The following is a 16,225-nucleotide window of genomic DNA, read 5'->3' on the forward strand; positions in this document are numbered from 1 at the left end:
GATGTTTCAAACGCCGCTACCGGTAAGGATTACCGGTTAGCCGCTAAAAATGTGTACCGCCGGTTGCTTGTACGACCGATCCTGGCTGTACGACCAATCAGAGAAACAGCGGGCAACTCGGGTGCGCGTGACGTCATACTGCTGATCTGAATTAAAAGTCGGATTGACTTTTAAGTAACATCGACTTCGCTCCTCGCTCAAAACTGCCATGGCTACGTTGCTGGCCGAACCCTTTGCACGTCTTGCAGTACTCGGCATTGTAGACCTCCAAGAACTAGTCAACTACATGTCTAGCCGCCTCAGAGCAGCGGGTCTCAGCTATCTCAATCTGCGCGATACCATTCCGGAGGAGGAGCGAATGGCGTTCAGGGGATCTCTTTGCGGGGAATTCGTATGTACAGAGGCCATCGATGCATTACCGAAAGTCCTGATCGTCCATTTTCCAGATCAAGACGATGGTGGTTTTGACTTTTGCTACCGTCCAGGGACCTGACTCGATTACGCCGCCGCCGGTCTTTCGAAAGCTATTCCACATATGCATTGCCCACCCCGAGGTCGAATTGGATATGATGTGGTTGGATGTTACGGTCAAGGGCGGTGAGGGGGGACCAGACGCAGTTTTGAGCGTGTACAAGGAGGCATGGTGGTTGCCTGGTCGACCGAGGAATTGTCCCCCCCTATCTGCTATCATTGACGCGTGGCGAGAGCTGGAGGTTTTCATGGTTTCCGAAACGCCGAAGTCACCACCTTCCCGGCTCGTTCTTTCCAAACTTTCGCTTACGAGGCTCCGGGAAGCCAGGTCACTTGTCCAGTCGTCGCTCGATCTCATTGAGAGAGACTTGGAAGAAACCCGAGCGGCCATTCAGCGGGTGAGCTGCACTTTGACTGAATACGAAAGAGAGCAGGCGATGTTGGCAGGAAAGGGCATAGGTTAACAGGTTTCGCTTGTGTCCTATCTTTTGTTATTAACATCCTAAGCTTAGGTTCCCTTCTGTACGGTTTACGCGCGCGATCTCTCGAAGAGCCCAGATACCTTGGGGGTGATGCCCACGCAATCTATCTCCATCACCAGAGGTTTTGCGCCCATGTTGCTTCCGCCGCCGGCCAGGCGAAATCGATGACGCTGAGTCTAGAGGAGAGACACGCTCTTTTCGATATCGTTGATGCAGAAGCGGTGAGTGTGTTTCGTGCATCACATATGGCAGATAACTTAGTGTTTATGCATAGGAGGGTATGTTTGTGTCATACAGTCTCTTGATCTGCACATACAGCTCCGAAGGTGGGGGTCCCTCGAACCCACCTTTCAACCCAATGCTTCCGCGGCTTCTCGCCATGCTACCGACCGGCGGTTGGACCCAGGAGCGCCTTTTCAGCGGAAGCGCCTACGAAGATCTTGGTAAACCGGCGTATGACCTCGATTCAATCCCTCAGTGGGCGAAGATGTTGGAATCCAAAATATTTACGTGGGTCAGTAAGGGCTGGCCATCGGATGTCGATTGGCCATTGGAGGGTCAGGGTACAATCCCAACCGGTTACGCCGACGTGGAGGAAGCCAAAACACTGTTAGAGGCAAGGATGCGATTTTTGGAAGAGCATTGGATGGAATGGTCGGCGACCGAATCGTGGGTAGAGGAGGCCTTGAGAGTGAGCAACAGGCTCGACAAACGTTGGACCGGGGAGTGGGCGTCGAATGCAGAAGGGTGGATTTAATATTGGGTGATGATACTTGACAATAAGTGTTGTATGCAATACGAGGTCACTAGGCGAAGAAGTGGGTACCCTTAAAGAAATGAGCGTAATCATGAAAGGTCAGTGGTCTTGGAAGGCGAGAGAATGGAGTTTGCTCCACCATGACTTGACGGAAGAACTGGGAAATACCGACGCGCGAGCCCTGTACAGGAGCGATTCCGTGGACGAACACGGACGCAATCAACGCGACTACCGTACCGGGGTTGTATCGACATCGTACGCCGAGCGATGTGACCTCGAGCCTTCCATCGATATAAAACCCATCCGTATAGAGGAGATCGTATGCCCAAGAGGGGGACTTCAGGTCTCGATGAGGTTCGGTGTCTCGGTTGTTGACAACAGAGAAGGCGGTGAAGGGGGTCGACCAGTCCTTCAGCACTCGCTGAAGGAGTTCACGGTTTCCGCTTTTGATTATTCCGGCATCGAGCGACGCAAGTACGTCGAGACCGGCTTCGAACTGGGCGGGGTTGATCGCTGCTAGGATGGCACCGAGAACGGCCAAGCTTTCGGAAATCCTCTCCAGAAAGTCCAGACCGCCCTGGTTGGGATCCAAAAACGTTGAAGAAGGCGCGTATACCGACTTAGAGTGCTCCTGAAAACGCGTGTCAGATACAAGCGGTGAAAAAATGGACCGCCCGACTCACGGGGTCACCGGGAAGAGTAGGCCAACAGGAAGCAAAGGTGGCGACCCCGCTTCTGACATCAGATGTGGATTCTGTGAAGGTACCGTTGTGCTTGCGTCTGTCTTGAGGAGAGGATGCAGATAGAGGAGAAACTGATGGCCCATAGGAGAGCCATTTGATGGCGTCGAGTATTATCTCCTTTCCAGGTGTTCACAAAGCGATCGAGGGTATGAAAATGTTGACAACTCACCCGGCGAGTTGCAGAGATTATGTTGGGCAAGTACCACATAAGGATCCGTCCAGCTTTGTCAACGATGATAAACGGCTCGTCTTTGAGAATGGCGGTTCCGTCACGCTTTCGCGGGAAGGCGGGAGGAAAACGCGCGAGCAACTGTGTTTCCGTGAGCGTCCCTTGGAGCGCCTTGAAGTCAGACACAGACCACTCCAATTGCTCTGTCACTCTGCCGTTAGTTCAGTTGGCGGTGAAAGACAACCACCTACCCGCGTCCCTAAACGCTCTCACGACAACGGCGACGATTCGATGGCACTCAATTTGGAGGCGCAGGGGGATGTCCGCGGGCCATTCGGTAGGTGGATGTCCAGGAGAGAGCTGCTCGCGCACCAGTCGCAGGATGTAACACGCCAGCCTTTGAACTAGACGACAGCCTGGAGGGAGTGGTGGGCGTGAGGATTCCATTAAGGAGAGAGAGACAAGTTGGGTGGATCAAAGGTGATCGATGGATCGGGCAGTCGACGGTCAGGTTTACATAACCAACACACACTGCAGGAGTCGAGTTGTTGACTTCGCTCCTTTCATTCCACTCGAGACTCGAAGGTAAGCGCGTGCTGTGCTAAGGAGAGCATATTGTACTCATCAGAACGCAATCATGTTACTAGCTCAGACTTAACTCGATGAACCCACGCGCAACTGTCCATAGTTTGACATACGAGGAGTGGACGTACCTCAAAGATCTTATTGTACCCCTCATCCACGGTACGCAGAGATTTATGCTTTGGCATGGGCTTCAAACTATATTTAACTCGTGGTCAGTTCACCTAGAATTGTGGAACCAGGTGGAAAGGGTAATGGAAACTTTGGAAACAATGGAGGATGTAGACTCGACGACAGCTATCGGTCGGGGCCCCTCTGCGGAGTTCGCGGCGTCGAGGTGCGCCTTACAGAACGTGATGGAGGAACTTCGTACTACAGTACGACTGAGCTCCAGAATTTCTTTAATAGTCAGCAGGGAGGTGCTCTGGGGGATACACTATGTTGATTAGCATTTAACAAGAGGATTGTAACGCAAAACGGCAACTGGAATTGGCCTACCGCCGACCGGCTTTTCATTGCGACATTGGCCTCGATTGTGATCGTCGAAGAGACCGGTCAGAGGCTACCGACCATTGTGTTTCATTTTGCCGCCGGCGATATGAGTGATCACGAAGCGGTCGCATTGTGGTTCATTTTGCCGCCGGCGATATGGGTGATCACGAAGCGGTCGCATTGTGGTTCATTTTGCCGCCGGCGATATGGGTGATCACGAAGCGGTGGTAAGTTGAGTGCCTCCAGACCTGACAGGCAGACCTGACCGGCATCGTAACCGGCTGCCGAGTTCATCACAAGCGCTCGAGGTTGAAACTCCGATAAGACTCGTTCATTTAAGCTTTCGTTTTCTGCTTGACGTGTGCCTCTGCTCGTTCCGTCTCTCTGAATCACGATTCCCATGGGTATGCCTTTCTTAAATCCTAGTTCAACAGCGGATGGCTAATCTATAGACCTAGCTGACGCGGTACCCCCTATGGCAGCAACCCGTACGCGTGGTTCGGCGCGTAACCTTCGCTCCTCTCGTGGCTCGTCGTCCAAACGAATCCTTGGTAAGTGCCATCTATTGGGACAGAGACAACACCCGGAGCACTAACCCATCCAAGGCGCCAGTGACGGGGAGAGCTCGGGAACAGACAACCCACCAAGCAAAAGGGCGCGCTCGCATGCTGCAGCGAGTAATTTAGCTATCCTGGAGAAGTTGGTTCAGCTTTTGGGGGAATCTTTGGCCGCAGCCAACTCAGGGGCGGAGGGGACGTCCAAATGGGCTGAGGAGTTGGTCGATGCATTCGCTAGCTTACAGGTTGAGCTGGAATGTGAGTTGGGGGAGAATGCAGAGCAGCTTCTTAGTCCCGCGCTGCAGGACGTCAAGACGAAGATACAAGGGCTCACCTCAGCGTGTAAGACTTTGCATAAGCAAGTGACGATCGTGTGCAACTGGGAACAAATGACCAGGCGTGTACTCTCAGAGTTGTAGTTCAGTGGATCTGAATAGGTGTTGGGACCTAGTATTTGGCTTGGCAATTTAGCTGGATTGAATAAATAGGTTCCCAGTGGCACGAGTAGAAGTTAGTAACGCCCCATGTCGAATCCCTTTATTTGTCCCACCCAGGCTTCTAGGTTAAACCTGACCCCCTCGGTTCCGTGCTCTTCGTTGTGCTGTAGCCATCGCCTATTTCTCAGTACCGTCTTCTATGATTCTATCCTATGTGAGTCTCTCTTCGAAAGGATGAAAATTATCTGACTGCGAATTGATCAAGTCTACGAGCGCCAAATTACATCGATTGTGACTGGAACATGGGAGGAAAGCCTTCAAGCACATCGCGCGGATGGGTTCTGGATTCCAGACTCGGACGCCGACGATGATTTACAGGAATTTAAGGCGCACAAGAAGACCGCATTGGAAAAGTTGAAGGGAAACATCGACCTCTTGGCCAACTGTGCAGCGGAGGTGGCTGGAGGTGAGAGTGTTTGTTTAGGCTCACGATAATCGATAACCCAGACCTTGCTCTTGACAGCTGTAGAACAGGAAACCTTGGAGAGCGCCCTGCCCAACCGGTACCGCAAGGTCGACTCGGTTTTTTCCGAGCTTGGAGGTATGCCGGCGGTCTTGTGATACGTTAGCCGTGCTGATGACTGTCGTGGCCGGCGATAGGTCTCGTTAATGAGTGGGCAAAAGAAGAGGGCAAGGTTGATTTGTGCCAGATGAGAAAGTACGATGCAACAATCGCTGAGGAACTGAAACGGATATCTAAGGAAGAGCGCCTGATCGTGGAGGAAGAAGAGGACAAAAGAATTTTGGAATTCAAAACAGCGATTCGGGAAAAGGCACTCTTGACGTATCAGTGCGCGATGGAATTACAGTTGATTGTGGGTTCAATGTACAGTGAACGAGGTTAAACGTGACTTGTATGTTTCTTTCAAACGACCGGTTTCTCCACGCCGGTGACGAAATCGCTAATTCGATCGTTTACAAATCGACTTCGAGTGATTCGATTTCCCGGAGCAGCCTCCACCCTCCGTGCATGGCTTCGGCTGCCAAATCCCTAACGGCTGCTGCAAGTATTAGCATCTGGGGAGTTTCAGTCTCCTCCTGCGATACGGAACGCCTCCTAATGAGGACATTGATATCTTTCCAAAGACCCAGCAGTCCTGTGAGAATAATAAACGGCGAGGTCCTTGTTGATAATGTTCCAGATACATCATACATACCGTACTGGAATTGGATTAACTGTTCGAAAGTGAAGCCTTCAAGATCGGAGACGAGCATGACGTCTTGGTCTGTCGCATCTGAGCTTTGGTTCATACATACATTCAAACGTCCCTATAAAACTGAATCGACGCACTGTAATGGTGGGCTGCACGCTCGGGAATAGCCTTGGCCAAGGCTAGGGCGGTCATCATTTCATGCTTCAATTGGACGTTGAGGGCTTCGGCTTCATCACCTGTTGAAGCCTTTATCTGGTTCTTCAGGGCTGAATGAGGGGTGGTCAGCGTAGAACTCTTCGTCAGTGAGAACTGCCTTGCCTGATATTCTTTTGTATACCTTTTCTAACTCTTCGACTCGAACTTGAATACAGACACACATGGTGGTGGATTGCAGTAGTTGGCGACTACGAAAATTGGACCACTCCCAAGTGGTCTTTCACGTGACAAGAGTCAGTCCACGGCGACGATCATAAGTAAGGCGCCTATTTGTTTACCCCCTGGCATCGGTTACCGCCGGTGAGTCGATCGCACATGGGTCGCTGGGAAACGATGATCAAAATAGGCAACCGCCGGTGAGTTGCTCGCACATGAGGTCGCCGCCGGCAGTTCACGCTTTACTACTGATGCTTTGATTGGGATACGCTACAGTAATCGGTACGACTTTATGAGGCCTGTAGTGCAGATACGGAGAATACCGTGTCACTCAACTCAGCCGATACAATGTCGATCGCGAGAAGTTCAAGCTGTTGGACGAGTTTCACACCTCCGTGTCTGACATGCTGTGCCAAATCTTTTGTGCTTTGTCGAAGGAGGCGGATTTGAGGAGATTCGATTTTGTTGTGCAATGGGTTGCGTGGTCTGGACAACCTCCGAAGATAGCAGCCTTCTATCTGTTTCTCAAGACCTTTCCAAACCTCAAGTAGACCTGTACAATTGTCAAAGATCTACTACACTGAAAGGCTACGGCTCCAAAACGTACTGTATAGGAATTGAATGAGTTCGACGGGTCCGAGGCCTTCGAGATCAGAGAGGCGCGTAGTCTCCTTGTCTAGCCCTTTCTTAGTGGGGTAAAAAGAAAGGATAGCTTATGGTACGTACTGAAATGTAGGATTGCACGTTGCGGTAATTCCTTTGCTAATGCCAATGCCGCGTGAAGATGTTCCTTCAGTTGAACTTTGAGTGCTTGGGCTCCTTGATCATCGTAGGTCAGGGAGTCATCTCGGACGATGACGCCGCCATCCTGAACACCTGTCTTTTCCCTGATCTGGGTTCGAAGGGCTGAGCCATGGGTCAGTACAGTATGGGTCCGAGAGGTCCGTGAGCAGTGCACCACCTGCTATGGCGTTGAAGCGTCCCTCGAGGGCTTCAACTCGTTCTTGGATACAGACGCACATGAGACAAGGGATGTGGCGATTTTGGAGATCACTCGAGTACCCCTGCGACTATCAGAATTAGCCGTGACTTACATTCGGGTTGGGACGTCGAGCGTTCGAGTCTCGGTGGTACAGGTGACTATCGTTGCACATTTGAATTTGAGTCACCAACTTAAGCCCTCAAAATTCTTAGCATTGGAAGGCTCGAGGAAAGGATAATAATGGGTTTTCAGCGTATCAAATGGCTACAGGTATTCGAAGCCTATCAATTCTCAACACAGGTCTGGAGGGGGGATGAGTTCGGGGCGGAAGAGGAGATCCAACGACTCGCAGCGCTTCAGAGTTGCCTCTGAATTGTGTCTCGAGTAAGGAGGCGGAAGAGACAGCGACTTCATCTGGGCTCTGGCATCTTTGACTCTGCGCGATAGCTCCATCCACCTGCGCCGGGATCGCAAAGAGTCTAGAATAGCAATCAATGATGAGGCTTCTATCGAGAGAGGTGATACATACCTGTACAAACTCGCGCATTCTCCTTGCGCACATCCTCAAGTGTACTCTTCAACCTCTCCAAGGTGGGTCTAGGGTCACTCGCATCGTGGCTGCCGAAGGACTTGAGAGGGAGGTCTGCAATCCAGTGAGACGGGTGAGAAGAACGGGAAGAGTCGAAACCTGCTTACCGGAGACCTGCTTTATGGCCTTTTCGAGGATATCCCGAGCTGTACACAACCCTAAACATCGTGAGGAGGTAATCTCAGCACTAGGCAGGAGGGTAGATGGACACATGCCTTGGAACATATGACCGTCCAATCCAGCCCGAGAAACAGAGGGAGGGGTGTCGAGAAATTGCCGCTTCAGCGCCTCGTATCGTGTGAGGAAGGGGACAAGGTCGTCCCATGGGATCCCGACGTCTCTGTTGAGGTAGTGGCCGATGTAGTCGTATTCAAGTGTGCAGACCTCGTTGTCGTTGAAGCACGCTCGGCAGCTAATGTAGTCTTCCATAATCTCGCAGGCGCCGGCAGCTTGACATTCTGGCTTGTCGCATTGCGTTTGTTGGTGGTCAAGTTGGGCAGTATAGGCTTTCCACAGGTCGGTGCGGCCTTGAAGTTGAAAGGCGCAGTTGGTGGCCTCATGGTCGACGATTGCGAGATCGATTTCATCGTAGTTGATTTCCGATTCGAACACTGGTAAGTCCATTGTGAAGGGATGGACAAGCGCAGGGGCACGGCGTGATGGCTTTTGAAAAGGACAACACAATCAGATTGGTGGGCTTTATATTCGTCGATTTGTGGTGCTCCCGGCGGCTATGGTACTCTGGTCGAAGTAGATTCCCGGTACCGGCTAAAACGTGTAGCGCCGGTCGAGTCATTGAAATTCATAGGCACCGGCGGTCGCACCCACCGCCGGTGGACTTTCACCCGATTGTAAAGCCGTACTTTAACCTGCTCGTCACACTGAAATTCGATAGCACCGGCGCTTGGTGCGGCCGCCGACCGCCGGTGATGTTCACCCTCAATAGTAAAGCCGCATTTTCCACGGTTTGTCGGATCTTTTCAAGGCGGAGTAGCCGACGAGTAAGCGCCCACCTATTGTATTATGTCTGTACGGATACAAGATGAATTATGGACCATGGCCATCGTCAGTGGGTGGTGTAGCTGAATTGGTTGGAATTAGACGTTCAAACCACGATCATTGAGTTGAAAGACTGTAGGACTCACAAGACAGTTGTCGCCTGCGCTTCCTAGGGACTGGAATGTACTCCGTTGAAGAGCCTGACTCTGGATCATCAACAGCTATAAAACCACCCAGTCAGTAAGCGCAGACAATATCTTATTCGGCGGGCCTCACTGTTTTGCTTCATTGACGCTTTGGGACCCTTCCTTTTCCTAATTTTCGTCCGCGCAAGCGATGGTTTCTCTGGCGGCGTGTCTGGTAATTCCACATATCGCCATCGAGATGAATTGACCTTGGAATTGAGAGGGGTTGTCGACGCCGGGTTGTCGTGGGCACTCGTGGGATTTTGGGCGTTCTCGGTTACTTTGGACGACATTTTTCAGAGACAAGCAGAACAGACTGGGAGAAGTGTATGTCTGTGGGGAAAGAGAAGGATGGCGAAGGCACGCCAGATAAAGGAGGCAGAAGCTCGGGAGCAAATAGGCGAGGTGGCTGTGTAGATGAAATCCGCCGGTGGATGGGCACCACGTCGTTCTTGTTCTACGACGACAGGAACAACCAGGGGAGGAATGGTTAGTCGGTTGACTGGGAGTAATAGAATGGATAGGAATCGGCTCACAACCACGAATCCCCATTCGCGAGTAATGCATAGTGAGGCATACCTTCATTAGGTCGGCCGACAGCGATTGAGAGAAGTCGGACGGTGAACTGACCTTTATTGCCAATGGCGCGCGGCTCTTGTCGCATTAGGTCGGGGGACAGGAATAGAAGCCAGGCCACCCTAGTCGGGGTAACGCCGGGACTGCCATGGACTGGTTGGGTCGGCTGACCGAGGGCAATGCGTTTAGAGAAGGTCGGCTCACCTTTACTGCCAAAGGGTGAGTGGGGTTTGTCGCATTTTCTCAGCTGACGAAGTCAAGGTTGCCGTAGAAGATTGTGGGGGGGTAGAATAGCAGAGAGAGCAGCATATGGTGGTTTGGTCGGCCGAACCTGAGAGAGGTGCGAACAGTCAACAGAGGAGTTATGTCGGCTGGGATAGATTGGGCTGTGCGTGGGCGGGGGAGTGGGGGGAGGCGGCATACAGTGCCATAGACAGGTTGGGTCAGCCGAGGCCGAGAGGGGAGATCATGTTCTCAGCCGACCTATGGTGAAAGTAAGGGGATTGCAAAGAGTAGACAACGTCAGCTTACCCTGGCGGATAGAGGCAATGGGCGGTGTTTCCCAATCACCGGTTTGGTTTTCGCCAACTACGGGTAGATGAAAGCAACACCAGGGGTAGACTGCCAGGGGGGGGGGAGGCGTAAGGTGGCTGGGTCGGCCGAAGACGAGAGGGCAGAGATGATGCTCTCAGCCGACCAATGGTGAAAACATGAATATTCGATAGAGGCGATAGGTCGGCTGACGTGAGGTGGACACGGGAAGGGGGTGGTCTGTCTCGATCACCGGTTTGGTATCCGGTCGGCTGACTGATGTGGGTTAGCTTGCTCAGGCAGGTGGGCTGACCTAGGGTGAATATGTTACATTCTTTGGTCAGCTGGTTGGGTGAGCATAAGTGGACTATATGTTTTGACCGGTTGGGTGGCATAACTACCATATATATATGTCTATGTAACATTGTGCAACAGAGGCGTGTTGCCCTAACAAATGCAAGAAGCCCGCCAGGTCTGGATTGATGCCAGCGGGAGGAACAGCAGAAGGAGGGGCGCCGGATAGGGGGAACACCTGGGGGCCCGAAGCACGAGCCAACGCCGTGGGTTGGAACGAGGATGAGCCCATGGTGGACGTCGGCACCGATTGCGAATGGGCGCCAGCCAAGAAGGGTTGATGAGGCGCAGGCGAGGCGGGGCGAGTCGCGATTGTCGGCCGATCCCCGTCGATCAATGGCATGAGTGGCCCCGAGCGAACCGACGGAGGTTCGTCCGTTTTCGTCTTCTTCATAGGCGAGTGCTTCAAAATCATGTCGTCCGTTTTTGAACGGTCGGTTTTCTTGCCTTTCTTGTGCGCAGGCGCTTTGCCCTTGGCTCGCGGGGTCGTTTCGTCGTCAGATTCCGATAACACGATACAGGGGGTTGCAGACCGTGAGTCGGCGGCGTTGGAGGAAGAGTCGGAGGGCGCCTTGGAAGCGACTTTGGCTTTGGGCCGTTTGAGGTGCGCCCCATGCACGAATGTCGCAGAGGCGATATCGTTGACAAGCACCGCGGGGGGCCCCTTGCAGTCGACACTCTGATCGAGGAAAAACCGACGTCCAGCGGGGACAGGCCAGTCGCCCAAAACGTAGGAGTCGTGAGTCTTGAGGTTATCCATCTGATCTCCGGTCAACATTGGCGGCGCCGTGATGATGATCGCTTTACGTGAATTTAACAAATCTACGGCCACAGGTTAGCGCGAGGACACATGGACTACCCCCGAAAGACTCACCCTCGGTGTCCGCAGGCTCCAGGACAAGTTTCCCATTGGGGGCGGTTACAGCGTCATAGCAGATTCGGAGATGTCCCACAGACACGCCTTTGAGGCCCTGGCTGGTAGTATTGGTCTTGCCCTTCGTCTCTTCGCCCGGAAAGACGAATCGTACAGGGTAGTGGGTGAGAGAGTATCCGAAGTGGGCGAGTTTTTTGTTGAGATGCTTCCAAAGCCGATTGGGTGCGACTTCCGCCGCTGGGTCCATACACACTGCGAAGACCACCTAAGCACGAGTGCGCCACTAGATGGCGTGGATATTATAATAATGTACTGGATCTCGGTACCCGTCCGTTATTATAATCTTACGAATAGCGCTCCCCTCTGTTATTCTTCACTGCGGCTGTGCTTTTCCCATCAAAGTTGCATCCATTTAGGGAAGGCAATCAGATTTTCAGTGATCCCGATCTCCAGCCCCTCCCTTTGGGGATGTGCGCACCCATTCGTCATCACCGGGCGCACCTGCATTGATGGCGGTGTCCATGTATGGGTTAGACGCCGAGACCGTCTTTCTGGAGGATTGATGGAGGCGGGTCGCTTCCTTTTCCGATACCCACTAAACGTTCGCACTCGGTAGCGAATGTCCGCCATCATTTTCAGCGCTTCCATCCACGCGTGGCTCAGGACTGAAGTAAGGTGTCAACTTCCCGGCGATGGCGCTTCCCCATCCCGTTCCCACGATTCACCGACGTCGGTTTACCGCCCTCCTTCCCCTCTTGGTGCTTCAGGTTTCTGATTTCACTACAGCAATACATAGCAGGCAAGTGACGTATCAATGGGGCAGATAACAAGGGGGAAACACTGAAAACGAGTAAGTATACAATGAGCCATGGTAGCACACAGGGGGGATAATGAAGGAAGCGCGACAGAAAGAGAACAGGCATGCCGGGAACATCGGGAAATAACATAGGGATAACGTCAAGCTCCCTAAGCACCTGCCGAAGGCGCATTGGTTGTGTCCAGATCCACCTCGACCAGCTCGAAGCCACTGCGCCCCTCGAACACTGTCAGGAGATCCCGTACATTCCCCCATTTTTTTTCGGCGGCTCTAACCATCTCTCTACGGATAGCCGCCTGACGCAACGCGAACGCGACCTTCCCATCACGAATCTTTGTCAGCTTGTCCACCTCGGCCCGCCATATCTCCTCCAGGTCCAGATTTTGCGTTACCGACGGGTCAGGGGTCACGACAGACGGATCGACTTGCAACGTCGACGCAAGCCTATCCCACGTGTCAATTTCATGATTCCAGAAAGCCAATACGCGCCTCATCTCCTCAGCCAAAAGCATACATTCCTCCTGCCAGCGATGAGCGCGGGCACGAGTCTTGCACCACTCCAATCGAAGCTCTGAAAGACCAAAATAGTCAGCTGATAAGATCCCCAACAAACACTGTTACCCACCGGATTTTATGTGGGCGTCGACAGAATCGCCCACAGCGCCTGTCGTCCAAATCCAAGTCAGCTGCTTATGCCCCTCACCCAGGTCCTGGTCGTCTGAGGTGAGGCCTCTGACATCCTCATCCACAGAGGGGCTTCAAGCTTCCCTCCCAAGACAGGTCCTTGGTCACGACGGCGAGGTTGACGAGGGCCGTTCGGCAGTAGCGATACTTGTCAGTAAGGCGATCCAACTTCTCCTTTATCTTGGCCAACAACGCGCTGCTTTGCGTCAACTGGCGAGTTCCCGAGACATGACGCTTCCGCGACTTCCACAACTGGGTGCGCATCAACAGAAGGACCCTTATGTCATGCAGTGCTGTCTCAGCCTGAGCGACGCGCAAGCGTTGTTCGCACTCGAGAAGCCGAGCCTCCAAAAGCATGGTGCTGCAGACGGAAGAAGGGAGGTGAAGGGGTATGTCGAATGTTGTATCGGCCGGCCCGGTTTCGGATTCGCGCTGACCCGCTACCATAGGCATAAAGATATTTTGCAGAGTCATCCAAGCATCGATTCGCCGTTGTACAGAAGTGGAGCGCTGCGTGACCTTGGCGCGCTGAAGATCCGTGGAATGATCCCCGAGCGCGTTGAATTCGTAACGAAGACGCCGTCTGCATGTCAGGATCAATCAAAGGGGAGGTTTGATGGACGTGAATTGAAGCTCACTGGGCTTCCTCGAGTTCGATTCCCTGCATAATGAACACGCTCGGGGTCACCTCGGCGTGGGCAGACACGAGTCGACCCTCCTTCCTGGCTGATTCATCTTCCTCGGCTAACTCGAGCCTCACTGCACTCGCAGTCATATCTGGAGATGTAATTGTGAGTCAGAACGAGCGTGAAGTGTCTCAGATGGCCCTACGTGTGCTCGACGATTCGTATGGATTGGGCTTCGAGTTGTCGGCCTCCCAGGCCCGCACCATGGCGCCCCAGTCTTTCGTTGACGTCTCCAGAGCGCTAGAGAAATCTCGAAAGGCCTCGACCTTCTCAGTCCGCTTGATCAACGCTTCCTGCGCGCGATCCCAGAGTGTTGTAGCTGTCATGCGGCACCAATCAGGAAAGGAAATTGAGAAGCTGGAAGAGTCCATACATACCCATTGCGACCACCTTTGTCCAGTTACGGTCACCGTAGTGATCGTCCATTCCATCGCGACGAGAGCCAGGTCCCATCTCCTTGAAGCTCGAGGCGAGTTTGTTAATCGCCGCCCAGGTCCTTTCCGGAGCCTCTCCATCAGTTCTCCCCGCCCCTCTAGTGAAGTTAAAGGAGAAACTACTTCGACATTTAGCGACGTGGGCAGGGAGGTGGAACTTGGGAATCAAGAAGACAAAGTCGACGTTTGACACGGCGGAAGTGAGGTAATCAGGATAAACCTGGAGACGAGCCCGCAGATTCTTTGACCACTGACAGGCGATGTCGTACGACACGACCACCCACGGAGGTGTATTGAAAAGCAATGTACAAATGAAGAAATAATCCATGTTAACGTATCTAGAAAAACAGGCAAGAGGAAGAGAAACCCATTAAGCGAGGCACCCAAAGTGGAATAAAGAGCGCACCTTTCCCCTTTTTGTAAATCGCCGACGCCGAGAGGACGACTCATGTCATGACGGCTGCACTGAGCCGTACCCACGCCGCTGGCAGCAGTCCCTCTACCTCCGCGGATGCTAGCGGATTTGATAGCGTCATGATTATTGCACGTACTCTTGTCGTCCTCAATCAAGCTTCCATGCTGGGACAAGAAGGTCTTGAACTGCCTTTCGTCGACAACGTAGGCATACCTGTGATTCAATCCAGGATCGTTCTCGTCACTGGATACGTCCTTGCGCTTAAGTCGAAAGTTGGCATCGAGAGCTAGGAATAACGAGTGAACGTAGCTATTTTTGAAGTCAGCCGAAATCACCTGGAGAGAGTGCATGGCCTACCGTTTGTCAGGGGCAGTATTCTCCCAGTCCATTGGAAGGTTGATACCCGGATATGGACAGGCTGGGCACAGAACAGCGCAAGATCCAGGCCTTGATCCCCAGCTTCCACTCGTGTCGTGCCCCCGACCGGCCCGCTTGAGTTGTCGAACGTGTCGCCAGACGTGAATCATCCTAAGAAACTGGTTGTAGCGATCCTGGGTGAACGGAAATACATGTCAGTGTCATTCGTATATGTAAAGAATTAGAGACTTGCCGGCAATTTCTGTGTGCCTGTATTGTCTGTGCGACGTGCCAAGGCCCTGTAGAACTCGAAAGCCGACGTCTTGGAGGTGAAAGTCAGCATCTGAAATGTCTTGAGCACGTCAAACGTTGCCGCTGTTTTAGGTTCGCTTGTGGTGGCAGGAAAGAGACCAGATCGTAGTAGTTGGACGAAATGGGAAGGCGCCGACAAGCAGCCACAGAAGTCCAAACCCACCGAATGAATACCGTTAGAGGAAATCACGACAAAGTCATCGTTGAAAGCCCTGGCCGGCGTGGGACAAGGGGTGCTGGGAGAATGACCCAGTTGAATGCGTAAACCTAACGACTTGAGAGTCACCCTAGTAAAGAAAGAACCACTCCAGAGCTTCTCGATGTAATCAGAGCAACGTCATAATTAAGACCTCCACACTTACCTCGACGTTATGGAATGGCAGGGGAAGATGACAATGTACAATACAATTTAAGCAATGGAGGTCTCTGCCGAAACAGTCCTGACATCGATAGGCGGGGACGTTGCCGTCCAACTGGCACAGGCAACTCTCACAACGCATGGCGGCGTCGCCTCGACCCTCGAGTCGGAGCAGTTCAGTGATAATCGTGTCCACCTGATCAATGAACCCCAGGAACGGATGGTCAGACTATTGAAAGTGTTAAGTCAGTTGTCCGACTACAACGTAAATAGCATGTACTCACAGCGAAAGTACGTGTTTTCTTATGACGTCCGGAAGATGCGACGTCCACGTATTCCTCGTCCGCATCAGCCGTTGTCCGAAAGAAATCGGCGAGATCGGCGAGCTCTAGGATATCATCGAAAGTAACCGCAGAGCCCGGGGCTCTCTGCTTTCCTGGAGAGACAGGAACCGTGTAGAAAGATTGAGACTCCACCGCCCCGCCGGAGATCGTGGTCTCGTATGCCAAGTGCTCCTCCACCCGTTGACGTTGTTCTTGTCGCGGTATCCAAGTCGGGTGCTCCTCGTGATCGAAGGAGTCGACGACCCGAGATTTGCGTTTTCTCGTCATGGCAGTTAAGGGGTGATCGCAGGGAAGAGGGAGCACAACATAATCTGTTTATAACCACTTTGTTCCCCGAGGTTATGCCCAGAAGGCTACCTCCTAGAAATAGGTATATTTCCTCAGAACCAACAAAAGTCGCGCAATAAGAGGCTCACGAGGTCACCCGTCGCAGAAGGTCCAACCAAGGTTGG

The 16,225-nt window shown here is 52.7% G+C and overlaps 7 protein-coding genes across 7 annotated transcripts; 2 read left to right on the forward strand and 5 right to left on the reverse strand.

Annotated features, from left to right (window-relative positions):
• Window positions 1–208: 208 nt before the first annotated feature.
• Window positions 209–1,710, forward strand: CC1G_13153 (hypothetical protein; the record flags this gene model as incomplete). The annotated part of the gene is made up of 4 exons (XM_001838481.2): window positions 209–391; window positions 447–930; window positions 984–1,174; window positions 1,228–1,710. 4 exons carry the CDS (start codon window positions 209–211, stop codon window positions 1,708–1,710), a joined length of 1,341 nt encoding a protein of 446 aa, XP_001838533.2.
• Window positions 1,711–1,759: 49 nt separating this feature from the next.
• Window positions 1,760–3,069, reverse strand: CC1G_13154 (hypothetical protein; the record flags this gene model as incomplete). Its single annotated transcript, XM_001838482.2, has 4 exons — window positions 1,760–2,341; window positions 2,394–2,570; window positions 2,623–2,825; window positions 2,874–3,069. The coding sequence occupies 4 exons, from the start codon at window positions 3,067–3,069 to the stop codon at window positions 1,760–1,762; spliced, it is 1,158 nt and encodes a 385-aa protein (XP_001838534.2).
• Window positions 3,070–4,171: 1,102 nt separating this feature from the next.
• CC1G_13155 (hypothetical protein) lies at window positions 4,172–5,595 on the forward strand (the record flags this gene model as incomplete). Its single annotated transcript, XM_001838483.2, has 5 exons — window positions 4,172–4,247; window positions 4,302–4,511; window positions 4,956–5,156; window positions 5,214–5,291; window positions 5,351–5,595. The coding sequence occupies 5 exons, from the start codon at window positions 4,172–4,174 to the stop codon at window positions 5,593–5,595; spliced, it is 810 nt and encodes a 269-aa protein (XP_001838535.2).
• A 70-nt stretch (window positions 5,596–5,665) lies between these two features.
• CC1G_14345 (hypothetical protein) lies at window positions 5,666–8,471 on the reverse strand (the record flags this gene model as incomplete). The annotated part of the gene is made up of 11 exons (XM_002911300.1): window positions 5,666–5,847; window positions 5,908–5,985; window positions 6,042–6,170; window positions 6,608–6,829; window positions 6,884–6,952; window positions 7,003–7,182; window positions 7,235–7,340; window positions 7,371–7,416; window positions 7,557–7,737; window positions 7,788–7,901; window positions 7,955–8,471. 11 exons carry the CDS (start codon window positions 8,469–8,471, stop codon window positions 5,666–5,668), a joined length of 1,824 nt encoding a protein of 607 aa, XP_002911346.1.
• Window positions 8,472–8,894: 423 nt separating this feature from the next.
• On the reverse strand, window positions 8,895–9,324 carry CC1G_14346 (hypothetical protein; the record flags this gene model as incomplete). The annotated part of the gene is made up of 3 exons (XM_002911301.1): window positions 8,895–8,929; window positions 8,993–9,067; window positions 9,123–9,324. 3 exons carry the CDS (start codon window positions 9,322–9,324, stop codon window positions 8,895–8,897), a joined length of 312 nt encoding a protein of 103 aa, XP_002911347.1.
• A 239-nt stretch (window positions 9,325–9,563) lies between these two features.
• CC1G_12789 (hypothetical protein) lies at window positions 9,564–11,613 on the reverse strand (the record flags this gene model as incomplete). The annotated part of the gene is made up of 3 exons (XM_001838486.2): window positions 9,564–9,816; window positions 10,591–11,314; window positions 11,367–11,613. The coding sequence occupies 3 exons, from the start codon at window positions 11,611–11,613 to the stop codon at window positions 9,564–9,566; spliced, it is 1,224 nt and encodes a 407-aa protein (XP_001838538.2).
• A 719-nt stretch (window positions 11,614–12,332) lies between these two features.
• On the reverse strand, window positions 12,333–16,040 carry CC1G_12790 (hypothetical protein; the record flags this gene model as incomplete). Its single annotated transcript, XM_001838487.2, has 10 exons — window positions 12,333–12,754; window positions 12,809–12,847; window positions 12,933–13,450; window positions 13,506–13,644; window positions 13,699–13,872; window positions 13,931–14,325; window positions 14,394–14,711; window positions 14,760–14,953; window positions 15,626–15,658; window positions 15,714–16,040. The coding sequence occupies 10 exons, from the start codon at window positions 16,038–16,040 to the stop codon at window positions 12,333–12,335; spliced, it is 2,559 nt and encodes an 852-aa protein (XP_001838539.2).
• Between the last annotated feature and the right edge of the window lie 185 nt (window positions 16,041–16,225).

Source organism: Coprinopsis cinerea (assembly GCF_000182895.1).
Source record: "Coprinopsis cinerea okayama7#130 chromosome 4 map unlocalized cont3.4, whole genome shotgun sequence".
Lineage (NCBI taxonomy): Eukaryota > Fungi > Basidiomycota > Agaricomycetes > Agaricales > Psathyrellaceae > Coprinopsis > Coprinopsis cinerea.